The sequence below is a fragment of the Sphaerodactylus townsendi genome, linkage group LG02 (assembly GCF_021028975.2).
Source record: "Sphaerodactylus townsendi isolate TG3544 linkage group LG02, MPM_Stown_v2.3, whole genome shotgun sequence".
NCBI lineage: Eukaryota > Metazoa > Chordata > Lepidosauria > Squamata > Sphaerodactylidae > Sphaerodactylus > Sphaerodactylus townsendi.
Window position 1 is genome coordinate 42,017,457 of NC_059426.1, and position 25,194 is coordinate 42,042,650.

Sequence of the window (25,194 nt, forward strand, 5' to 3'; positions counted from 1 at the left end):
ATATTTGCCATCCATTTACTCAGGAGAAACACCTTTTCCAAGTCCTCATTTGCTTGTAAAAATATCATTAGAATGGGAACAGGCCTTCGAAGGTGGTAAAGAGGCATAACAATTTGCTCCTTTAATACTCTAAAATTTAACTGGCAGTTTGGTGGCAGGTTACATGGAAGCTAAATGCAGAGTTGTTCGAGGTTAGATATTGGTTTGCCGTTCCCTCGCTCTTAAGTTCTACATGAGGAGGAAAGTGGGAGGAAATAATGACATGAGGGAAAAGGGACAGGAACTAGGATGTTTGCTTAAGAAATGTTTCAGCCCAGCTTGATAAATGCTTCAATTCCTCACAGAGCATTTTATGATGAAATGCTTAAAAGACTCTATTAAAAAAACAAGCCAGGACATGTTGTGGTATCTCAGTCAAGCAGCACCATGCCCTGTAATATCAGCAAAACACTGCTAAAATACCAATGTGTACACCTGCAAACACTTAGGATGATCCTTCTTAGACAACTGCCAGTTTCTCAACACTTTTCCTTGGAGGAAATATTTGATAACAGGATATTTAAAATAATATTCTTATTTGTTGTGTATTATTTACAGATGGCTCCACATAGGCAAACATGCACATACCCCTATTTTAAGGACTGCATCATATAGAATTATTTGCTGTATAAAAATTGATACTTGTTTAACATACAATGGAATATAGTTTTCTTTCTCACTTAAATACATTTGAACATTTTCTTGAGGAAAAGGAGTGTCCCAGTGCTCATGCTGTTATTTCCTCAGCATGGTATCAAATATAGAGAAAATGGTGGAGACAGAAGCAGAAACTACGGCTCATTCCGCACACGCAAAATAATGCACTTTCAAGCTGCTTTCACAACTGTTTTTGCCATTCCGCACAGCTTCAAAGAGCCCTGAAAGCAGCTTGAAAGTGCATTATTTTGCGTGTGCGGAATGAGCCTACAGCAGTGTAAGAGAAGGCATATTCACCCAATTCTTGATCCACACATCACGTCAGCAAAATCAAAAGCACACATTTTTTTTTGCACTTGGGTTCTGATAATTTTCCATGCCTGAGCTGAAACCTCTGTTGCAAATGTGGAGAGAGCTTAGCTATGATCAAAGACTGTATCATGTTGTACTCATATTATTTCAGCTGTCTAAATAGTGTCTAACTGGAAAAATTTGCATCAGATTTCTTAGTGAATCCTCTGTTGTTCTCTAGTATCCTCCATAATACCACAAGAATTGTGCACAACTATTAGAATTACATGAACAATCTTAATTTATATAAAGCATTCAATTTACCAAGTGTAGGGCCGTTTCCGCACGGCCACGGTGGGGGTTGGGTCGGTCCCAGAAACTACCAGGATGAAGGCGCCGCGCTCCAGAGTCGCAGGGCAGCCGGGGCGTGTGCCCAGGCCTCGGCGACATGCCGGATGGTTGCAGGGAAAGTAAGTCGATCGGGACAGGGGGGAGGGTTGGCCCCTTCCAGCTGCTGCCGTTCGCACGGCAGCGGTTGGAAGCCGCTGTTTCCCAAAAACCTCGCTTGGGGAGCGAGGTGGGAAAATGGCAGCTTCACGCTGCTGGGGAGGTGCGAGGGCGGCGTGGCTGCGATGCAGCTGCGCCCCCCATGAGAACAGCTCCCTGGGGACGGCGTTTTTGCTGTCCCCAGGGCGCTGTATTAGGCCCGTGCGGAAAGGGCCTAGGTTTGATTGATATAGGCTGATTGTGCATAGCAACTGTATAATGGGTTGCAGTTATGATAAAGGAACCCGTTTTCCTGTTCACTCATTCACATGCTTCCCATGCAGGCAGTGATTGGAGCCCATGGAAAGGCCCAGGTCACCCAGACAGCCCAGGCAGCTTTTTACCATCTGCGGCAGGCACGGCAACTGGCCCCGTATCTCTCCCGTTCTGATCTGGCCACTGTGATCGCAGGGCAGCCACTGTGATCCATGCCACGGTCACCTCTAGATTAGACTACTGTAACTCGCTCTACGCGGGCTTACCTTTGGCCATGATCCGGAAACTGAAACTCGTACAGAATGCGGCAGCCAGACTCCTTTCCGGAGCAACAGCAAGGGACCGGATTACTCCGGTCCTATACCAACTGCACTGGCTGCCGATCGAGTACCGGGTCATGTTTAAAGTTTTGGTTTTGACCTTTAAAGCCATTCGCGGCCTTGGCCCTGCATATCTAAGGGACCGTCTCTCCCTATATCACCCTTCTAGGCCCCTCCGTTCATCGGAGGTGGACCTACTGGTGATCCCTGGCCCCAAGGCGATCCGGCTGGCCTCTACAAGGGCCAGGGCTTTTACGGCTCTGGCCCCTACCTGGTGGAACAGGCTTCCAGGTGAGATCAGGGCCTTCGGGATTTACAAAGTTTCCACAGGGCCTGTAAAACGGACCTGTTCCGCCAGGCATTTGGCCAGCCGGGATGATATCAACCGCAATAATAAGTAAACATCTGGCCTCCCGTGGATTCATAAAAGGGGGAATAGAATAGAATAGTTGAAGCCATCTCTAGTTTAATATTTTATGTATTTTAATTAACTTATATTTATGATGTTTTAAATTTTATGTTGTTGGAAACCGCCCTGAGCCTTCGGGGAGGGCGGTATACAAATATAATAAAATAAATAAATAAATAAATAAATAAATAATCTGGGTTGCTGTTGCGCCTTCGCATGGAGATGCTTTTCTTTTTAAAAAAAATTCTGGCAAAACATGCATAGCTGCGCAGGCATGCAGAGGTGAATCCCTACAGCCATGCAGTTCATCCCACAATATGACTGGCAGCAGCTGCATAGTTATATAGATAAAACCTGCAAAAAATTTTTAAAAGGAAAAGGGGCCTCCCTGGAATGGCCTGGCAATTGCTGGCAGCTTAAGAACATAAGAACATAAGAACATAAGGCTTCTCCCTCACCGTGGAGGGTGCAGTGGAAGGGAGGCAAATAAAGTGCCTCCTGCCTGGCTGTTTGCTCAGGAGAAGCTCCAACTTGGGATTTTTCAAAAGAATCATTAGTTTAGTGACTTTCAAAAAATTCTGTGTTGGGAGAAATAAAACAAGGCAGACTCATTTGGGAGGCGAAACCTGTGCAAAGTCCTCCCCACCCCCCTGTGGGTTTTATAACATCCTACACCCGTGTTTGTTGGACCATGCGGAATGGGCCACATTCACCACAAAGTTGGCAATATAATGGTGAATCTGTTATGCATGCCACATGTGAGGTAAGCCACCCTGAGTTTACGCGCTCTAATTTCAATTTATAGTTTTTCCAGTGAAGAGTTACTATGTGCGTTTACCCACTCACAGGGATCCCCCCTATGCCGCGCGCTGCTCTCAGCACGCGGGGTCATCAAAAGGCGGCGTTTTCTCCAGCGCCAGGGATGCCATGCGCTGAAGGGGAGCGACAGCGGCAGCATCGGGGCGGCTGCGCTGTCACCGCCTCTGTCGGGGGGAGTGCAGGGGGACCCCGCGCTACTTGAGGAGAGTAGCGCGGGGCTTAAGGTAAGTGGGGAAAGGCCCAGAGTTATGTATGAGCATTAAAAAAATATCTTTCCATAAACATTTATCCAAATTTTAAGAGAAAGACACAGGTTGATTCTTTTAATCTCTGTGGTAATGTGGGGCATTCATGCACTTGAGGTCTCCTTCACATTGAGCGTACATTCCCTTCATGTCTGATGCTTAGTTATGCACACATTTCTCCCTCTTCAGGAGTCACCCTGCCTTCAGATCAGAGAATCCTTACAGTTTCCAAAAGTTCAGATAGTGCAACTTCTCCTCTCAGTTTGCAGGGGAAGTGAAGGAGATCAGCATGCATTTAACTTTCTTTGGGTATTCTTGCTCCTCCCACCTTCCCCCACCCATACCACAGCAGTTCCTCTCACACTTAAGGCCACTGTTTCAGAATGATCGGAAGGACTTTCTTTCTGTTAAATTTTCATGCTGAGGTCTATCACTTGTGAGTCACTTGGGTTATGTCATTTGAGTGATAGACCCAGTAAAATTGACATGGTCTGGCAAACTAATGCTAGACGAAGGATGGCAGGAAAAAAGGCAGCAGGCAACCTGCCTAAATAGAAGTTGCGTGGAAACAATTAGGAAGCAACGGGGGCGGGGCGGGCAAAATGGTGGACCAGCTTGTCTAGGGACACTTTGCAGGAGGAAAATCTCTGTGTCAACCAGAAACCACAGGAAAACCCCACTGTGAAGCAAACAACCCGTGAGGTAAGAATAGTTATCCCTTCTATATCACAACTTTCCCCATTGCGGTTTTGATATATCATGGGTTGGCATTAAATGGGAACATTTTGGGAGTTTTGTGGAAGCTGCAGATGACATGCAAAGGCCAGCAGATGACACAGAAAAAGTTTAAAAACTCAGAAATGCGTAACATATATGTGTAGTATAATATATCAACATATTTTATCTGTTAATACCATAAATATACACAGTTTCTTTTTTAAAGTTCAAAGAAAAAAAATCAGGCTTATCCTCCAGTATGAAATGAGGGTGAAAAGATTTTATGTGGATTTCCAGATTGTGGGGAGGGGGAGTGGGTGCTGCACCCTTAACCCCAAGGATGTGGACAAGATAACTGTACTACATGCATGGAACTGGGTTCTGATGGGCATTAAAATTTACAGTAGATGTTTAAAAATTTTGTTTACGTATGGAATGACAAGTATGGAGAATACCAAACACCTATGTTATTTATACCTCACTTTTCTCCTGAGTGGGGGACCCATAGCGGTTTATGACATTGTTCTCCATTTATTTTATGCTCACAACATCCCTGTGAGGTAGGTTAGGCTGAGTGAGAGTGACTGGCCCAAGATCACTGAACAAGCTTCCATGGCAGAGTGAAGGCTTGAACCTGGGTCTCCAGGGTCCTAATCCAGCCCTTAAATCATTAAACCACTCTGACACTTCAAAGGGCAACAGAAAACAGTGTGGAATGGCAAACTGAAAGTTGCAATAAGCAGTTAAAATCATACAGAGCTAAACTGCAAGGACAAAAAATGAAATGCAAAATTTTGGAGAATAGAAAAGCACAAATGAATTGCAAATTTTGGGAGAATAGAAAAGCACAAGCAACTGGATTGTTTAACAGAAATGCAGAGTAAAAAATGCCAGTCAAGCTTTGCTTGTTCAACAGCCCAGCAGACAAACACCTGGGGCAAGAAGGTCCTTCATCTGTGGGCTGAATTGTCTCTGCCAGCTCCGCTGCTAGCAGGACAGTTCTGGACAATTAAGCTTTATGCTCTGAACAGTATAAATATCTTGCTTTAGCCTTCTCGGGGAATTTGACTTCACTTGACTGAGAACACTGTAACTCTGTTAGCTTTTCTATGAATAGTAGCCACATTTGTGGCTGCTTCAAAACAACACCCCCTATCCTAGTAAAAAGGATGTGCATCTGAAGGACAGGTGTAGAGCTGTGAGACCTTAAAAATATATTAGAAAATAATGTTTACATTTGTTATAGCATTTATTGCAAGGATGTGTCATATTTCTGGTTCTTAAATTATTACCCCCTCCCCAAAAATAGAGAAAAAATGGCTTTGTCTGGAGTTATAAAGAGACTCAACCCCTCAACCAAAAAATTCAAACTTTCAGGTCCTTTCCAAAGTATTTGTAGCATGGGTACTATGTGCCACCCAGTCATTTCTGACTTCTTGCGATCCTATGAATTAATGATATCCAAAGCATCCTGTCATTGCGCAGGTCTTGCAAACTGAAGGCCATGGCTTCCTTTATTGCATCAATCCATCACACGTGGGGTCTTCCCTTTTTCGTACAGACTCCAACTTTGTTCTAGCATTATTGTTTTTTCCAGTGAGTCTTGTCTTCTCATGAGGTATGATAGCCTCAATTTAGTCATTTCACCTTCCAGGGAGAATTCAGACTTGATTTGATGTAAAACCCATTTATTTGTCTTATTGGAGGTCCATGGTATCGAAAAAACTCTCCTTTAACAACACACTTCACATGAATTAACTTTCTTCCTGTCTGTCATCTTCATTGTTTAAGTTTCACATCCATACATAGCAATGGGCTGTATCATATGGTGGTACATCCTGGAGATACACATGGTGTATCTGGAGATACGTCAGCACAATGCGGTGTCAAAACCATGCTGACCTTTGCATGACTGTACCAACAAAGAAGCCAGAAATGGGCAGCTCAAGGCTCATGATGAAGGAATAAGAGACTTGCAGTGCCATTTTAAGCAGAGTTGTATCCTTCTAAACTCATTGGGTCAATGGCCTTAGAAGAGTATAACTCTGGCCATTTCCGCACGGAGGTGGAAGGGGTCGGGTCGGCGTAGTCCACGCCGACCCGACCCCTCTGGGACTGTTCACATGGACCAGGGGTAGGGAACCTGCGGCTCGAGAGCCGCATGCGGCTCTTCTGTCCTTGCACTGTGGCTCCATGAGCCAAGCCACCGACCCCATCCTTGCCCGCCCTGCAGGCAACAGGGCGGGCGCACCAACTGCCCACGGTCGGCTGGGCCGCGCCGTGGGCTTCCCCTCTCGCCCGCCCCATTGGAGCGGGGTGGGCGCTTTCCCGGCAGCCAGTGAGGCCGAGCCACCGGCTTCATCCAGGGCGGGCAAATCCATGCACTTCTCAGAATGAGAAGAGTAAAAGGTTAAAAAAACCCTATATATATAGTGTTATCTTTATTTTAAACGTCAAAAATTATTTGCGGCTCTGTTTTCTTTTCCCGTGGAAAAAGGGCCCAATGGCTCTTTGAGTGTTAAAGGTTCCCTACCCCTGACATGGACGGTCCCAGAATCGGCTGAGACGACGGCACAGAGCTGCACCGTTGTCAGAGCGACTTACCGGTCCTGCGGCCCTGCGGCTCCAGAGTCGCAGGGCAAAGGGGGCGTGTCCCCAGGCCTCGGCGACGTGCCGGAGGGCTGCAGGACTGGCAAGTCGCTCGGTGGGGGGGGGGGAAGGCGCCTGGAAGCCGCTGCTGTTCGCATGGCAGCGGCTCCAAGCCGCCATTTCCTGTAAACCTCGCTTGCCGAGCAAGGTTTGGAAACGGTGGCTTCGCGCCGGTCGGGCGGCGCGAGGGCGGTGTGGCTGCGCAGCAGCTGTGCCCCCTGTGCGAATGGTTCCCTGGGGACGGCGTTTTTGCCATCCCCAGGGTACCATAAACTGCCCGTGCGGAAAGGGCCTCTGTTTAGAATTGCAGTGTTAGTAAGCATCCCTTCCGTTAGTGGAATCCCTCCATGTTGAAATCCTCAATGATAGGAGAGTTACAGAATCTGGGAAAGCAGTTAAGTGCTACCAATATCTCAAACCCACAGATTACCGTCACATGCTGAAGACTTGCCTGTAACTCTCGTGGCTCTTTGCAGGCAGGTATAGAGGCACTGATGGACTTCATGAGCATTGCAGAGTCAAGCACCTATTGACACTACAATACAACAAAGAACTGCAGTGACCGATGTGCATCTAGCTGCTCTGGTGTGCCATTGCCAGCTTTCATGTTGTGACCTGGCTCTTGTGCCATGGCAAGGTGTGTGAACTAACATGCAATACTCAAATAAAAGGGCATATCTATTCCTCTATTTGCAGCATCAGCACTCACGGTTTTCAAAAATTCTTCAACTGTTTTATTCTCAAGCTATTCCAACTTGAGATACAGCACAGATTTTTTTTTAAATCACATACCCTCTGAAATTAGAATTGCCTTATGCCTCTTTGTTTCCCATAATAGCCAAATCTTTTGAAGTGAGTATTTCCAGGCACATGGTTTGTGAGATGGATGGCTGTTTGTGGCCATGAGGATTGCCTAAGAGTACAAAAATTTTCTTCAGAAACCCAAAGAACTTAATTACTCACACACACACTAATACATTACTTGAGAAGGCCCTCCTAAACAAATGTTGTCCTGCTGACTTTCTAAAGCTTTCTTGGCATGATATAAGATGTTAAAACCCTAAGGAATCTGTGTCTTAAAGGCTTCATGTCCTTAAATGCCCACTATATTGGGGCCTCCTGATTCTATCTTCTGATATGAGAAGTTTGAAGATGTCAGGGTTTAAGCAGATCCTTCATCACTGCAGATCCCTGGTGAATTTTGCTTGCAAGGAACTTTACATCAGGGGTCACCAATGTGGTACCCAAGGGCCCTATGGCATGCACCAGGTGCTTTTTGAAAGTGAGCAGGGCCAGGTGGGGCTTAGCCCAGCAAGACTTCTAATTGAACATTTGCCATTTGATTCGTTCCTCATTCCCTCCCGCCCCCAAACACTTCTTTGGCAACAACTGCTCCAACAACACAAGGGTCTTCACTATGTGACTGAAGGTAAGCTGTGGCAGCCATTTTGTGGCTGCACATACCACACTATATCAGAATTCCAAAGGTTCCCACATGCTGGAAAAGGTTGGGGGTTCCTGCTCTAGACAAATGGCCGGCTTTTGGGGGAAGGTAAAAGTAGAGGTATATTGGCTTTCCCAATGTCTTTTGCAAACTCTTCTAGTGGATCCAATCCTATGCTTTCTAATGGTATAAAATGGTCACAAAAACCTTTAATAATAGCAGTAGTTCACTGTAATAAGAAAAAAATGGATTTATCTGCTTGTAAGACTAATAGTACAAAATGACACAGTTACCCCAGTCTAAAACCACTTATTTCTATGGTAACTTGGCACAGAAACAGTTAGACAATTTGTATAAAAACAATAATTTTAACTGAAGACTGCTGCTGCCCACAGTATGTGCCATATTAGTTATATTTATATGTACAAAGAAAAGCACTCAGAAACAGGAAAAAAAGGAAAATAATGTCACCAGTTTGAAGATACTGAATCGTCTAAGGGTGATTCCGCACACAAGTAAAATAGGTTCGACCCAGTTCCCTGAGAAGGGTACTAACCTAGGTTGAAGCCATTGTTGTTCCCCACTGCAACCAGCTTGATCCCAGCTTGGAGGGTGGAATCATCCTGTGCCTCTTTGCTGCTCCATTCCGATTGGCTACTGTTCTATGGCCATGTTCCGTCTATCCCCTCACACATTATAAAAAAAACTGCCACAGGAATGGAGGGATGAAGGTGGCGTTTTTTGATTGGCCAGCTGTACACATGCCCAAAACATTCAGCTGTGATTGGCTGAATTGGGGACTCCTGGCACCAGAGATTCCGCACTTTACTGGAATAGAGCTGAATTCGAGCATGGTTCCCTGAAAAAGTAGTAGTTCCCAACTGGAGTCGGAAATTTGATTGTTACACGGGGTGAAGCTGGTACAAAACCATGTCGATCCCAGTGGTTGTGCGGAGCACTTAGGTCGAACGCAGCTCGAACTTAAGTCGATAACCCAAGTGCGGAATTGACCTAACATTTCTAAACCTGAATTGCAACAAAATTTACCAATTTTAGACTTTCATCCCCCACCCTTTCTTCATGTATCTGGATGGAATGGGGTGGATGATTGGCCAATACCTGCTCATACACATGACTAACTATATATACACATTGTTGGATTTAGTGGTATATACATTTATAATGTAAAGAGTATGAACAAAAACATTTACATACAAGTTCAGTGGCATAGAAAGTACTTTATTTAAATAAAGATAAAAGAATCAATGCTTTATTGTTACTGTTCAGAGATGATCCCTAAGGGTTTCTGGACTCACATTCCAAAGTACAGTATCAGCCGTATTTTGGCATTTTGTGGCTACTTTTATTAAGAGCCTTGTGTGGGAGGATTTGGTTTGACTGTAAATGTTTAACAGTGAAGTCTGCCTACTAAAGGAGAACTGGGCTTGTTATCCTAAAAAGTAGGATAACTTCAAATAGCACACAATGTCCATGCTGTTAGTAAAAGTCTATTTAAGGGTCTTTTTCTTTGCTATATTGGATAGGCTTCTACGTGCCCTCTTAAGCTCATCTGAAAGAACTCAGGGTACAGCATGGATGATGTTTTAGAATACAGGCAGTCACCCAAAGCACTAAGCATGTAAGGCAAAGAATTACTATAAGATACTTCCAAGACCCCAGGAGCCCTCTTGGGAAACTGTCAGGATCTTAGCTCCCCAGATAGATTTAGAAGACTTGAGAAGTAAATCCTTCTTAATACAAAATGCTCAATTGCTCACTTAATGTAACTCATGCTGAGGCACTTTCTGATGGAAATTCACTTCAGCCAAATCCTACAGCTCTTACTCAGAGCTTAACTGGGCACTACTCCAGTTGGTTTTAAAAGGGATTTGCTCAAAAGATGCAGCAGTTGAACTGTTTCTTTCAACCAACCAAGTTGAGTTTGCTGAGGAAACTCCAAGCTACCCCTGTTGCAACTGCAGAACTCTCTAATGAATTAATTGCCAATGCATTAGTATATTGTGCTTTCGGTATTGAGTAATTTATGCATAGCTCCCTATTGTTTTCATAGTACATATTCACAGAGTCCATTCTCTCTCTCTTTTGTTTGGGTACAAATAATGATAATCAGTAAACCGTCTCACTAAGAGGGTAGAGTGTTGGGATGCTGATCTTTAGTCAGGGCTGTTGATTGCAGCTATCTAGATTTATCACTGTGCTGCTGGGTATCTCAGGTTGTGGCTTTTGGTCACGAAGAACATTCTAAAATACCCAGTAATCTAAATGACAACTGGTCACTTAGCTTACTCTTCAACCATTACAAGTGATGCCACTGACCCCTCCGATTTGTCAAGTTGGCACAGGACTGTGAAGCAGAGATGGTTCTATCTCTATTTGCACTGTTTTGAAGAAGGGGCAGGTTCTTGTTTTATCTCAAGCAGGGCTTTTTGAGAAAGAAGTGATAAAAGTCTTTGTTGGTACTTTCCCTTTCCTCAGTTCCTGTGTGCTGAGGATGAGGAAAGCAGTAAAAGAGATTAAGACTTCTTTTTGCCTTAAATAAAGCTAGGGTTTTCAGTTCCAGGTTGGGAAAGAAACACCTGGTGATCTGAGAGTTGAGTGTCTCCTGAGCCTTCTAATCATCCCCGAGGTGGTACCTGGTTTGTCCTGGTCATCCTCAGATAAGGAGTCCATTTTTGGGTTTGCGTTTGACACAAAGAGGTGCTAACTTCAAATAGACACTGAGAATTGCAGTTGGGCTGGGGGAGTGCTGTGGCAACTGGAGGCAGTGCAGCGAAGGTGGCACCACACCACCTTTGGGTGGCACAGAAGGGAAGGAAAACAAAAAAACCTTCCTAGCACCCAAATTGCCTCATAGGCTACACAGTCTTATGCTGCTGCACCTCCATGGAACACCAGTAGAAGCTGACTCACATCAGCTCCAGCCCTGGGAACATCCCACCCTGCACCCTTTGTGCCGGCATCTGATTGGGTGCCAGTGTGGCCCTGGCTTCCATTTTTTTCTGCAGTGGAACTGAGGGGTGGCTGGCCACTGACACCTCTGCCCATTCCACTGGTTGGGATGCCCTTTGTTCTGGTGGAGGGGTCAAATGCATTGGCATGGCCCTCTGCTGCTCCCCATGTACATTCTCCCCCCCCCCACATCTGAATTGGGCTGTAATCCACGCAACCCCCACAGTGCAGAGGCAGGAAGCTGCAAATCACAGCAATCATCGGAAGAAGTGGTCCCAGACCATGAAAGGTTATGCTGGAATGATGTTTTGTAGCTTTGAAGGTGCCACAAGATGCAATTTTATTTTTCCCTAAAAGGTTTATTACATTTTCTCAAATGCAAAACACAATGCATGTTAGGATTATTTAGAAACTGATTGTGTCCTACCACTCTGCTCAGCAAAATCTGAAGCCCAGACAGCCTTCCTCCCATAGAAGTGACCCTTCTGCCCGAGGAAGAGGTTCTTCTAGAGAAGAAAGGCTGGAGGAAGACTTCAAACTTGGATGAGCAGAGCAGCAAAAGACTAGTTGATATATCCATAATGAAAGAACTATGCATACAGTCTTTATGCATCCAACAAGAAACAGGTGAATTGCCTTCTTTTAAAGAAATGATGTTAGAATGCATTGACTGAACCAATGTCCCACATATAAAATCCAGATAAACTCTCTTCCTCAAAGTTTTATAAAATAAAACTATATAGCCGGTGTACTCAACAGTAAGGAGCAGACATGCCCTCTTCTCTCATGGAATCAATGCCATTCCCAAACAATAGCCAGACAGTCTACTGTGCCTTCGTTCTAAAATTAACCAAGTCTGGCTATCAGATTTCATAGCAAGGGGATTCCTAACAGTTCATCAGACAGTCTCCCTGGGTTCCTCTTCCTAAACAGAAGACATGGAAAGCTGCAACCCCAAGAACACTTTCCTGGGAGTAAGTGACATTGATTAAAATGAGAAGACCTGGTTGGTGTTGCTCCTGAAGTGTCACTAAAGTCAATAGGATTTATACCATGGGCCTAGACCAGGGGTAGGGAACCTGCGGCTCTCCAGATGTTCAGGAACTACAATTCCCATCAGCCCCTACCAGCATGGCCAATTGGCCATGCTGACAGAGGCTGATGGGAATTGTCGTTCCTGAACATCTGGAGAGCTGCAGGTTCCCGACCCCTGGCCTAGACACAGCATGAAAAAAGACAGTACTTTTGTCCTACTCAGCTGCTCCCAAAGTTAAACAACAAACCTGGCACCAATGGCGCATCTAGTGGGGGACATTTCCTTTGGGCACATGGAGGGGGGGTCATTTTGACTACCTGCCCTTCCCTCTCTTCCCCTCATGTCCAGCCCCTGGCTGAACTCCCCCAATTTTTTCCTCCAGGAGAACAGCAGAGGCCTGCCCTTCCTTCCGAAATCTTCCACAGCAACACCCCTACACCTATAGAGTTACTGTAGAAAAAAACAATTCACCGCATGAAACAACTAACCACATGACGACCAACACATCACAAACCATAACTGAACCAAAGAAATATACAACACTGCAACACCACAACAGGGGGCATATTTGACCGTCTGGACTCCTACCAGACAAAACACCACACCACACTACCAGAATGCAGACACAGTCCAGCTCAAATAGAGAACCCACAAGTATGACCTCAACAATTCTTTGAGTAACAATTCAATGTTACTCCACCTTTCTCAGCAGAGAAACAACCCCCCCCCCCAAATCTCTCCAAAGGTGTAAAACCTTTGCAGAGAGCTAACTAGCTCCCTGCATAAATTCTTGACAGTCATTGGTGGAAGAGAATCTCTGGGAGATCTCCCATTTGTTGCCCTGGAAACCAACACACAGGGCATGCAGAGTGCAGCAGACCCCAAGGAAGGAGAGACTACAGCCATCTTCAGCAATGCAGATGGGGTAGACCTTAAGCAGCCCCCAGAGCCCACAAGAAAGCCTAAATGAGATACTCAGCTAAGGTAAGTAAGGTGGGCGCATTCTCCAGTTTTAAAAAAAAATCAAGTCAGTTTAAAGGGACTCCAAGTGGCTAAGTGCTGTGGAAGAATCCCTTTAAACTTTAAGTGGACAAAATAAGATAACCTGAATAGCAGTTCAGGTTATAGGGTTTTTAAAGTATTTGGCTCGGGATGAGGGGGGGTTGCTTGTTTTTGTATTCAGGGCCAAATCAAACCCCAAAAAAGTCCAATTGGCCTTTACTGAATCACCAAGCCTACTCTGGACCTTCAGAAAGCAAACTCAAAAATACCAAAAATAGGACAAAGAGTTTGGGGGCTGATTCAGACATGTGTGGGTATCAAGAAACAACTTGCACACGTGAATCATCACAGATAGAACTCCAAAGATAGTATTCCTAGATCTCTCAAACACACAAAGGACAAAAAAAATTCCTGCTTTGTTTAATCTGGATTTTTTAAAACTGCTTTTCCCACTTGAAATATTTCTGTTGGCTGGAGAACGAGGAGTGGCTTCATGACTGCCATACAGTCAGCCAATCACCATTCTGCATAGCCAACTTCTGCTGGAAGCAGGAAAATCCGGTTGTCCCATTTGAATTTTCTGTGGAAGATCTGGTTTTTCAAAAAGTTAACGGTGGGATAGGGTAACTGTTGGCTAAACACTCAAGCCAAGTACATAGTAACAGATGGCTAATGTGGACAGAATTCCTGTTTAGAAGAATGGAATAATAACCCAAAACCCGTTCCCCAAGTATTTACAAGCAGAATAGGCTGGCCATCGATTTTGTGGCTCAAATCCTAGTTCGCAGTCCAATTGTGAATGCAGTGATCTTTGGACCAGAACATATGAGTTTAAAAGCTTGGGCATATAGCATTTTTAAATGCTTAAAAAAACTCCCAGGCTGAATGCTAAGTTCTCCTTGGTATATGTATAAGTTTCAGTGACTGCCCATCTATATTTCTAATCATTGCTCACTGGAGTTGTGGGATAAGAGTTTTATATGTATTTCAATTAAAAGATAACCGTAGGCAATCTCTCTGTCTCTTTTTAAAATAAATCTGCAGCATTTTTGGCACTCTGCCAAAGACCTTTGAAGAGAAATCCACTATGTTATTTCAACTTATCACCACTCAGGAAGGCTAATTTCTTATTCTGGAATAATTTTGCATTGTTAACAGTTATTCCATTAATGGGCAAATGTCTGGCTAGCTTGCAAAAAAGAAGAAGCAAAAATTAGACAAATGGCATGTTAAAATCACCCTTAAAATGGCTTGACCTACTCCAAGCTCTCACAGGCTGATTTTGCACTTTCTAAATGCTCCATGGCTTAGCCGGGGAGTGTACCTGCTGTGGGGCTTCTCACCTTGCTTGTAGTTCCCCACTGCTGCTTGGCTCTTTCTTTCGTTCAATTCAGGGCCAATGAGGGAAGCCCCGAATGGTTCCCCACAAGCCCAGGGCTTTCCCTTAAGCACCACTTAAGCACCACAAGCTCTTCAATAGTCTCTTTCACATATGCACGGGCAGCCTCCGTTTCCTGCATGTGGATTGGCTGAATTTCGCCCCATTTCCCCACTCACTTTCACTATTTTGGTTTTGCATGATTCTGAATACAAATCAGGCGCTGAGAATCTGCACCCTCAACCCCCCCCCCCACCTAAAATCCTTGCGTTTGCGAGAGAATCGCTGTCCTCCCGTTCGCGGTGCCTGCACATGCTGCTTTTCTGCCCAAGGTTTCTCCCTCCTTTATAAAAACCAAGGTTTCTCCCTCTGTTTTTTTTTTCAATGCAAGGGGGAGCACTTCTCTGCACCTATCCATTGGTGGGGGTGGGCCAGAGTGGCAAGGCAGGAAAACTGGCCCCATTTCTGCTATGGAGGAGTTTTGCACAGTTTCAGAAGCCTCTGAAGCAACAAAGGGGCATTTCAAAAGGACTTTTATGAATGGAAACGTGCGTCTCAAAGAGCGTGTCAAAAAACGGACCGGAAAAATTATACAAGACACACGTATGCTGCTAAAAGTGGCATTCAATGTATTACCGTCTTATATTTCTAATCATACATAAAATACAAGTGCAACAATGCTTATTTGTATTTCTATTCCAAGTAGACTTCCTTGGAAGGAGCGCAGGGATTTTCTCACGCGTGCTCAAACAGTTCACTCTCAGTTTAGTGCACACTCAAAACAGTCCTGCTCTTCATATATTTGTATCCAAAACCATAGTCATAGGATATTATCCTGACATTTACAAAGTTCTTATTTTTCAAGAGTATGTTGTTATTCTGGATACGTGGCTGAGAAATCCTCTACGTGATACCTCCCTTCTGGAGTCCATTTAAAGGAGCCTTGTTGCAATGCGGAGAAAAGTTCAGCAAGCAAAAAATTCAGCAAGCAGAAGCTAGTCGCGTAACTCAAAGCTTTTCGATGCCTTCTTCAGTGCTCCGTCTTTGAAAATAAAGCAATACAATAGAATTAAAATTCTATAAAATATATATACATCTCCCTCACTTAAAATCTATATGTGTCTATTTTTAAACAGATTTAATAAATACGTGTTAATAAATATTTACCCAGGTGATATGTTAAATATATGTGTGTACATTCACTTCATTCTATTCTATAATAAATAATTAAATACTAATAAATACCATGCACTTACATTTGCCATTATCCATGCACTTACATTTGCCATTTGCACTTACATTTGCACTTACATTTGCATTTCAAAAGGACCTCAACGTTCAGGAAATTAACGGGGCAAAGCCATTGCCATGGGGTGACTCTGTGGCAGAAACATGGCAGCCATGCTGCAGCACAGAGGGCTGGGCAAAACTCCCGATTGCATCGGGGCATTCCCCATGCCAACAGAGGGGCAATTTCGGCATGCAAAATCGGCCACCAAATGTTTTTCCACTTGTTTCTGTTAAGGGGCCTGTGATCTGGGTTCAAAAGTCCACTTTACAGATATCTGGATTGGACTATCCCCTACATGCATGTCCACACACATTATGGTGACCCTAGACCAGTGGTGGGATTCAAATAATTTAACAACTGGTTCCGGTGGAGGGATTCAAATAATTTAACAACTGGTTGTTTACAAGCACCATTTTAACAACCGGTTCTGCCGAGGTGGTGCAAACCTGCTAAATCCCACCACTGCCCTAGACTGTCCAATAATCATACTCATACAATAATGAAATAACAGAAGGAACTTCTCTTAATGCTACCCTGTTTCCCCGAAAATAAGACATCCCCTGAGAATAAGACGTAGTAGAGGTTTTGCTGAAGTGCTAAATATAAAGCATCCCCTGAAAGTAAGACGCAGCAAAGTTTTTGTTTGGAAGAATGCCCGTCGAACAGAACATCAAAGCATGCAGCTGTGGAGCGGAAAAATAAGACATCCCCTGAAAATAAGACATAGCACATCTTTGGGAGCAAAAATCAATATAAGACACTGTCTTATTTTCAGGGAAACACGGTATGATGTGACTATTTGAACCCTCTTCAGCTAATCTAATCTCAGGCCGTTTCCTCAAGACGTGGCAAAATGGCCGATGACGCTGCCGCGAACGGAAAAAAGAAGCGTCAGAGCTGACAAGCGTTATACTTGCCGTAGCTGGCCGGAGGGGCGCAGGTCGGCGCCCGTCGCCAAAAAACGCTTAGCTAACCGGGCGCCGCTAAGACGGTGTATTCAGAAAACGCTTAAAACCACTCTTTTTTTTTTCCTCCATGCTTGACGCGACGACGCCGCGACTTCGTCGCGAACAGCCGCCACGGAGCTGTGCGGGCTCACAAATGGCCGTCGGGCCTGCAATCGCCGTTAGCAAGTGCGCCAAGAGCGCAGGCTAGCGATCATGCGAGACGCCGCTTCAAGATAGCCCTTCCGTGCGTAACCGTTCACATTTCTGCGGAGGCTGCGGACGCTCAGCAGCTCCGCCTCGTCTGTGTGAACGCAGCTTTTGGGATAAAGCGTGCGCCATCATTTCGCGGCGATCATCGCGTCGCTGCTTTTGGCCGTGCGGAAACGGCCTCAGTTGGTGTCTTGCGCCTCACAGAGCCCAATGTGTTCTCAATCAGTTTTTTTCAGTTTCCAAGTGCAACTACGGTGGATACACTAGCAGTAAGGATGTCAACAGCTGCAAATAAAGAAAATGTTATATCTGTTGGCCACAGTCATGAGACTAACCAGCCCATAGCCCAGGGGTTATGCATGGAAACCATGAAAAATGTTTTGTAGCAATAAAGGTACTACTGCAATTGCTAATAACCTCCTCCCTAAATACTATTGACATATGATACTGGGCTCCTACAGCAACAATCTAAAATACAACAGTTCTATATCAGGAAACAGAAAATGTCTTAAATGCTGAACATATGGTTCAAGATAATCCCGCAACTATGGAACAACCTTAATGGACCACATCATGCATAGCAATCATGATCTTAAAAAATAGCCAGTCTGATTTCTTCTTTTTAGTCTGTTGATAAACCTAATGATAGGATAGGGTCGAGTCCCTAAGATGTCAAAAGAAACCCATTCTCCTAGTATCTGAGCATTTTGAAGAATTTGACATCCATTATCATTTATGACATAAGAACTAGAGCTACTGGCCTTGCCACCATCTCACAAAAACAGCTGCTGAACAGCTTTGCAACCGTGCAATGGGAGAAATCAATTCTCTCCCCAGGTTGCATATGGTTGGGTCATGTAATTAAATGACTGGTGGGGGGCCTTCCATAAGACCGTGAGGAAGTCACATGCACAAAATAACATTGGTAACATGGACTTAGATAAGCATTAAATTGTTAAGAGTATTCTAGAGTTTGTTTACTAACTGCTGATCTGGTCACTCTTATTAAACAACTGACTGTGCAGTGAGCACAGGCCTGTGCAGAAGGAAACTAAAACTCCCATTGGGCTGTGTTGGAATGAGCCCGCTAAACTGGCCTGAGCTGTTCACAGACAGTCCAACTTAGAGTTGCCAGCTCTGGGTTGGGAAATACCTGGAGCTTTCGGGGTGGAGTCTGAATAGAGTGGGGTTTGGAAAGGAGAGGGACTTCAATGGGGTAAAATGCTACAGAGTCCACCTTCCAAAAGGCCATTTTCTCCAGATCACCTGATCTTTGTCTCCTGTAATCTCATGAGACCTCTAGTCATCACTGGTAGGTTAGCAATCCTAGCCCAACTTCTTGATGAAAAATTGGCTTTCTAAATCAGGTAGTCAGCAGAACATGAGGCCAAACCAGTAGCTGTTCACATACATCCATGAAAATAAATCGAATACAGGATGACCTGAGAAACCTTCAAATAGCTCTGAGAAAGTTTGAAAGGACAGCTTTGAGAGGACAGCTTTGCCTGCAGTCTCTTTCCCAAGGCATTATAATTGTTAGAATATTTGGCATTCCTAGTGATTCTTTCAGTAAGTCCTTGCAGACATAAGATAGCTGCATTTACTTGGTTGTTTCTATTAATGCTGGGCAGGTGAGCTGCTAATAGCTTAATTGTGGGTCATCTTCCTTTTTTGCATATAATGGTGTTGTTTTGTATGCTTCTTACTCTTTCTTCTTTTTTATCCCTTTGCCTTATGCTCCTGCTGCTCTTCTCTCCTTACGCTGTGTTGTTGATGCTGTTTTGCTGTTTGTTACTATAGAAACTTGTTTGCTTGCTTGTGCATTTTTGCACATGATTCTTTTTGTCTTCCTCTTTTTTTGTTGTATATATTTCATAGCCTAATTTTTTATAACTAGAATTCTAACAAAGGATAATTCCTTTTTAAACTCGGTTGCGTTTTTACTCTGCTAAGAACTGGGTAATTTCAGTTCTTCTGTCAATAATGAACTATGTTTGGAGTACGTGACAGCTGCATCATACAGAGACTAATCATAGCTATTCTTCAGGCTGACGCAGGAAGCAGAGATGATGTTATTGGGACAGGTTATAGACACCGGGAGTGGAAAGGAAATGATGAACAGTTAAGCTGAAGAATGCTTACCAATGAAAGAGGAGCTGACAGTTTAACCACAGTAATAAAAACCGTACAAATACAAACGCTCTGATTCTTTTCTCGTTCTTGCATTAATGAATAATGAAGCAGCTACATCTCAAAGAAAGCATCTGTTAGCTAACCGGTGTTTAGTGAAGAACTTACTGGAAAGTTTTCAAAGGAAAAAGCAGGAACTGAGTGAAAAATAGGCTTGTTTATAATCCTTTAACCAATACATGAAAGGATGGAGGTCTATGTGACCAGCTGTCCAAGTCACAGTTGTTTACCTATTAGGTCTACTTGGGGCAGGAGGATGATTACTGGAGTTGTCTTCTTGAAGGAAAAACAATTCATGAGTCATGGCTGTCAACCTTGTTTCAGAGAGTTGCCTGCCGCCAAGTGGTTAACCATATTACAGGATGTGGAGATTTCTTCTCATGGTAATACCCTGGAAGCAGACAGACTTTAAATAACTACTTGAAAATGAGTGGAAGGGATCACTTAGTGGGAAACCTATCAGCTTAGGTACAATAATGTAGTGGTTGAGGCCTGCAATTATTGGTTTGACTTTCAGTTTAGTCTAAATATATATCCCCACCAAATGCTTCTCTAATATACCATTTTAGTAAAACATGTTGAGCCTCAATGTGTGATATTTTCCAGACCTTTTGCTACAAGGGCACAACCACTGCAGTTTGTCCTTTTCAGGAACTATGTTTCAGTCTACTTTCCAGGATGCCAATTCAGATTTCGGTGAGAAGAAAGGAGAATTTCTGTAGTGGGCACTCACTGTTTTCTATGCCCTGCTTTATAAGACAGGTTCTTCACTGTTGACATGGACTCCCCAAAGCATTTTAAAATCTGTGCCCATAGATGAACTCAAGAGTGACATACAAAACAGTAATGCTTCTGCAGGGAACATAGCTGACTGAGGCAGGACAATCAAATGGGCATCTTTCTGGGGCCATCTCAGAGGAGGAGGCAGCTAACATCTCTGTAGATGGAGGCAGTTCACACACCTCCAGCAGCCTGGTTTGACCAGGCTGACTCAGCCCGCTCAGCCTGGGGTACACACACCCCCGGGACTGTTCGCATGAACGGTCCCGGTAAAGACAGGGAAGACGGCGCAGCGCTGCACCGTCGCCCGATTGACTTATCTTCCCTGCGACCTTCTGGCGCGTCGCGGAGGCCAGGGGACACACCCCCTGCCCTGCGTGACCGCTCTGGAGTCGCAGGGCGGGGGGGCGTGTCCCCAGGCCTCGGCGACGCGCCAGAAGGTCGCAGGGAAGGTAAGTCGATCGGAAAAGGGGGGGATGGCGCCTTCCAGCCGTTCACATGGCAGCGGCTCGAAGCCGCTATTTCCAGAAAACCTTGCTCAGGGAGCGAGGTTTGGAAGCAGTGGCTTCGCACCGCGGGGGGGGGGGGGGAAGCGAGGGCGGCACAGCTGTGATGCAGCTGCGCCCCCCATGCAAACAGCTCCCTAGGGATGGTGTTTTTGCTGTCCCTAGGGCGCTGTAAAAGGCCTGTGCAGAAAGGGCCTTTGTTTGGCTATTGCTGCTAATACTCCAGAAGTTTAAATTGGTATAGAATGCAGCTGCAATGATCCCTTGAAGGATTTTTGTTCAAGTTGTTTTCTGCCAACCTCATTGATTGCTGATATGCTTCTGGATCAGGTTTTAATTTTTAAGTCCTTAACAATCTGGGACCTTCATACATACCTGTTATGTCTCCTTCAGGATGAATTGTTCTAGTTCTCAAAATCTACTGGAAGCCCAGGGCCCAAAAGCAGTTCAATTGTCCTTGATCAAGGCCAGGGTCTTTTGGGCTGTGGCCCCTAGTGGAACTCTGCCTGCCTAGTGGAACTCTGTCTGAGGAGATCAGGACCCTGAGGGATTTGGTCCAGTTCCTCAAGACTTGCAAGATGGAGATGTTCTGCCAGGTACACGGTTGACAACTTTTGGCTGCTCTATTACATTACATTTTCTTCTATACGTTCCCCTTAATCCTCTCCTCACTTAATTTGTGGAGGTTTGTCATTCTCAGGAGTCAATTATGCTGAGAACTTAGGGCTCCATCTCATTTGAATTTTATGGATTTTAACTAATTTTAATTGTTTCTGTTTTTAAATGTATTTGATTTATTGTTAACTGCCCTGAGTCCTGCTGTAATGGGGTAGGGGCAGGATATAAATCTAAAGCCTAAATAGATAAATAAACCTGAATCTGACAACCCTACCTCCCCATCCCCTGCTGGTGGCTGGAGATGGGGAGACCTGGAAACCCCACCTTCACGGCTCTAATCCACTGACCTCCCAAGACCCAGAACCACCTCTGCCCTGTGGCTGTACTCACTGCCAGAACTGGGCTCTGCACTTTACTACTGGTAGGCTGCTCTTGAGTGGCTGAGCTTGTATCTCCACCTTCTGGAAAGAATAGTTCAGTCTTCATTTCACTTCCAGCCTTTGCTGGTACAAGGACCCATGCTACACTGTTAACTCCAACACCCTGAGCCCTGTTTTGATTCTTGGACCTCACCCTTCAATAGGATAACCTCACACAGAGTGATGGCTGACCATTGCATGGCCCAGGTGGGGGGAAGCAGTGGGTGGTGGCAGTGATTCTTGGGCTCCACCTGGACTTTTTCCTAGAATCACTAAGTTTGCTCCTGGATCTGTTCTGATAATTGTCCACAGTGTCTTCTGGAATTTCCCCATGCAATTACTAAAACTGTAAAAGGGCATTTTTAAAAGAATTGTATAGTATTTTTTAAAATAACTGCATTTAAAAACTGCATAGTAATCTGTGCCCAGGCAATCCTGAGTATTTTACTTTTGTCAAGGAATTAGATCCCTGAGAAAAGTTCTCAATGCCTATGAGTTTCTTTTGGAAATGCCATTATAGTTGAACAAATTCCAGACTGGAATACTTTTGTAGGGTAGGTGTGCTTGAGTTAAAGCATGTGTTGAGCTGCAGTTATTTATATTCCTTGATGTATAGTCCTTGATGCATCCTCCATCTTGTGCTTTTGACTTTAGTCCTTTGGCACAGAGACAATTTACTTCCTAAACTCTGCCCACATCTGTGGTTCATAAATAAGGACCATCCTTCCTTAATATTCTATGAAATGAGAATGGGTCTCACTGTACAAACCTATGTTTAGCTCACTGGGATTTTAAAGTCACAGAAGTTTGTGGACTGTTCTTCAAATATATTTGGGCTGTTCCTGAACTCATTTGCCTCCCATTTCCTTCTTTTGCAACTGGGAGTTTAGGAAATTGTTGTGTTTAACCTTATTTCACAGTGGAATTACAAAAGTTACATGATTTAAATGCCAAAATATGAATCACTTCAGGGTTGTCTAAAATCTGTGAAGCTCAGAAAACTTTCCAGGAAGTAGGATTGGACTTTCAGTCTTTGAAACCGAACCTACAAAATAGTTGTGTTGCCTCCCCATTCCCCACCTGCTGCACCACTCTTAATGTTTTAAAGCAATTGAGAGTGAAGAATTTTATACAAATTGCATTACCTACCAATAGAACCCAAATTGCATTACCTACTTAAAGGGGCAGTCCTCCACAATAGTAACTTGAGCAGGCTACAACCCACCTCTCATGCCATAGCAGCTTCCACTGGGAAATCTTCCCTCCCCTGACAATTGTTTTACTTTGGCCCCTTCCGCACACACCAAATAATGCATTTTCAAACCACTTTCACAACTGTTTGCAAGTGGATTTTGCCATTCCGCACAGCTTCAAAGAGCACTGAAAGCCGTTTGAAAGTGCATTATTCTGCATGTGCGGAATGAGCCTTTATTTTTTTGGTGCTTTTCTGTTTATAAAAAGAAACTAAGTCACAAAGGACTGTACTCTGGAGACATTAGTTACTAACATGAAGACAACAATGTCCTAAAAATACAGTTGTCAAGGCACTTTGTTATATGTTCTGCTTTTTAAAAAATGCAAATGTGAAGACTTTTTACCGCAAAAGTTGTTGCTTTAACTGAGGTGACACTTAGAAGTCAAGAATCAAGCATTTCTCAGTTCACTTGCATAACGTTGTCATATTCTAGACATGTGTTAGCACCCAGACTGTAGCTTATCCTTTATGTTTTCTTATGGTTTTCCACTTGTTTGTCTTTTGTGGTCAGTTGTACACATCATTTTTCAATATTAAACCAACATTTCTCAAAAACCATTTATTTTTTCACATGCTCACACACGAAACACTACACAAACTTTTCTCATAAACATCTCTTTCTTCCTGCCAGACCCATTTAAGCTGATTATTTTTGAAGCTTTACATGTTCTGCTTCATATTTCTAAGATTTAAAAAAACCCTCATGAATTGCAGACAGCTGAATGTTTAACTGTGATATAATTCAGAAAATAAGGCAAGGTGGATAAAAGGCGGTGAGCTTCCCTAATCCAAAGGGTTCTATTGAGAAAATGTACACACAAGCAAGTTTTTCCATGGATGGCATTGACCTTTTCATTAATTGGAGAGTCCAAGTGTGCAGGGTATCTTTCTATACAGCAAAATACACAGGGACTCTGAATTAGAGATGGGGAGACATCTTGCAGTTTCAAAATGAAATTTTGTTATCTATTACAGCTGGTTCTGATATCAAAGTTGATTGAAGAAGAAGAGTTTGGATTTATATCCCCCCTTTCTCTCCTGTAGGAGACTCAAAAGGGCTTACAATCTCCTTGCCCTGTGAGGTGGGTGGGGCTGAGAGAGCTCCGAAAAGCTGTGACTAGCCCAAGGTCACCCAGCTGGCATGTGTGGGAGTGCCCAGGCTAATCTGAATTCCCCAGAGAAGCCTCCACAACTCAAAAGGCAGAGCTGGGAATCAAACCCGGTTCCTCCAGATCAGAATGCACCTGCTCTTAGCCACTGCTCTTAGCCACTATGCCACTGCTGCTCCTAGTAGACATAGTAGGCCTATGTCTACTACTGAGAGCTCCCACAAAAGAGAGCTAGCAGATGCAGGATAGAAAAAGTAGAAGGTTAGATGGAAGCAAGATAAATACTAAGTAGAGAAAATACTAGGTAGCTGGAGAGTCTGTTTGTTGCCTTGACAAAGAAAGACAATGTTGTCTAGTGGTTAGAGTGTAAGCCTGGGCAGACACAGGTTCACACATGCTCACCCACTAGCCAACCCCTCAGGGTTTTTGTGAGGGGAAAAAATGAAATAGGGGAGAATCATGGGTCCTATCCTGAGTTCCTTGATAGTAGTGTGGGATAAAAATGTAATATTTAGATAAAAGACTACCTGACCTTATCAGAAGGAATAATTTGAATTTATTAGAATCTGGGAGCAAAATACTGTTTCCTTTTCTGTTCATTATTCCACTTTATCACAAGGGACACCAGCTTGCAGATCAAAAGATTCTTAATTCAAGTCTTGGCTGACCGGGTCACCCTCCTTGAATGAAAAAAAAATCAGAAATAAAGAGAGCTCAGTAGTTTATTAAGAAAGGGTCAATTTACAAAATAACAGGAAAACACATTTTCCAAAACAAAATGGTGGGGCACCTCCCACCATACAGTATTTAATTAATCACAATGTTAAAGCGCTATTTATGGCAAGAGATCTGAATCTTTGCGCTCTCATGGCACTAAGAGTTTTATTCAAAGCATGAACAATGTGTTTGTGTCCCCGAAAAACAAATGCACTCCACATGTTCTGAAGCAAATAAATGCAAAAGTTTCCTTTAATCTGCAGCCAAGAATCTCAGCCTCACTTATAAACACCACCAAGAAAATAAATGAAAGTGCCTGAGAATGCTATGCCTTTAATGTGTATCTCCTTCTTCTAATTTGAATTCTTTGTCAAAAAACAGTGTTGCGTTGAAGAAAATACATTGCTAAAATTC

At 43.9% G+C, this 25,194-nt stretch overlaps 1 protein-coding gene across 1 annotated transcript in view; it reads left to right on the forward strand.

The window, feature by feature from the left end:
- Positions 1–1,435: 1,435 nt before the first annotated feature.
- The window catches only part of LOC125426228 (protein STPG4-like), a 155,521-nt gene continuing 131,762 nt past the window's right edge, over positions 1,436–25,194 (forward strand). Inside the window, exon 1 of the mRNA XM_048484489.1 lies at positions 1,436–1,457. Coding sequence (XP_048340446.1) covers positions 1,436–1,457 — 22 coding nt within the window. The remainder of the gene's footprint in view (positions 1,458–25,194) is intronic.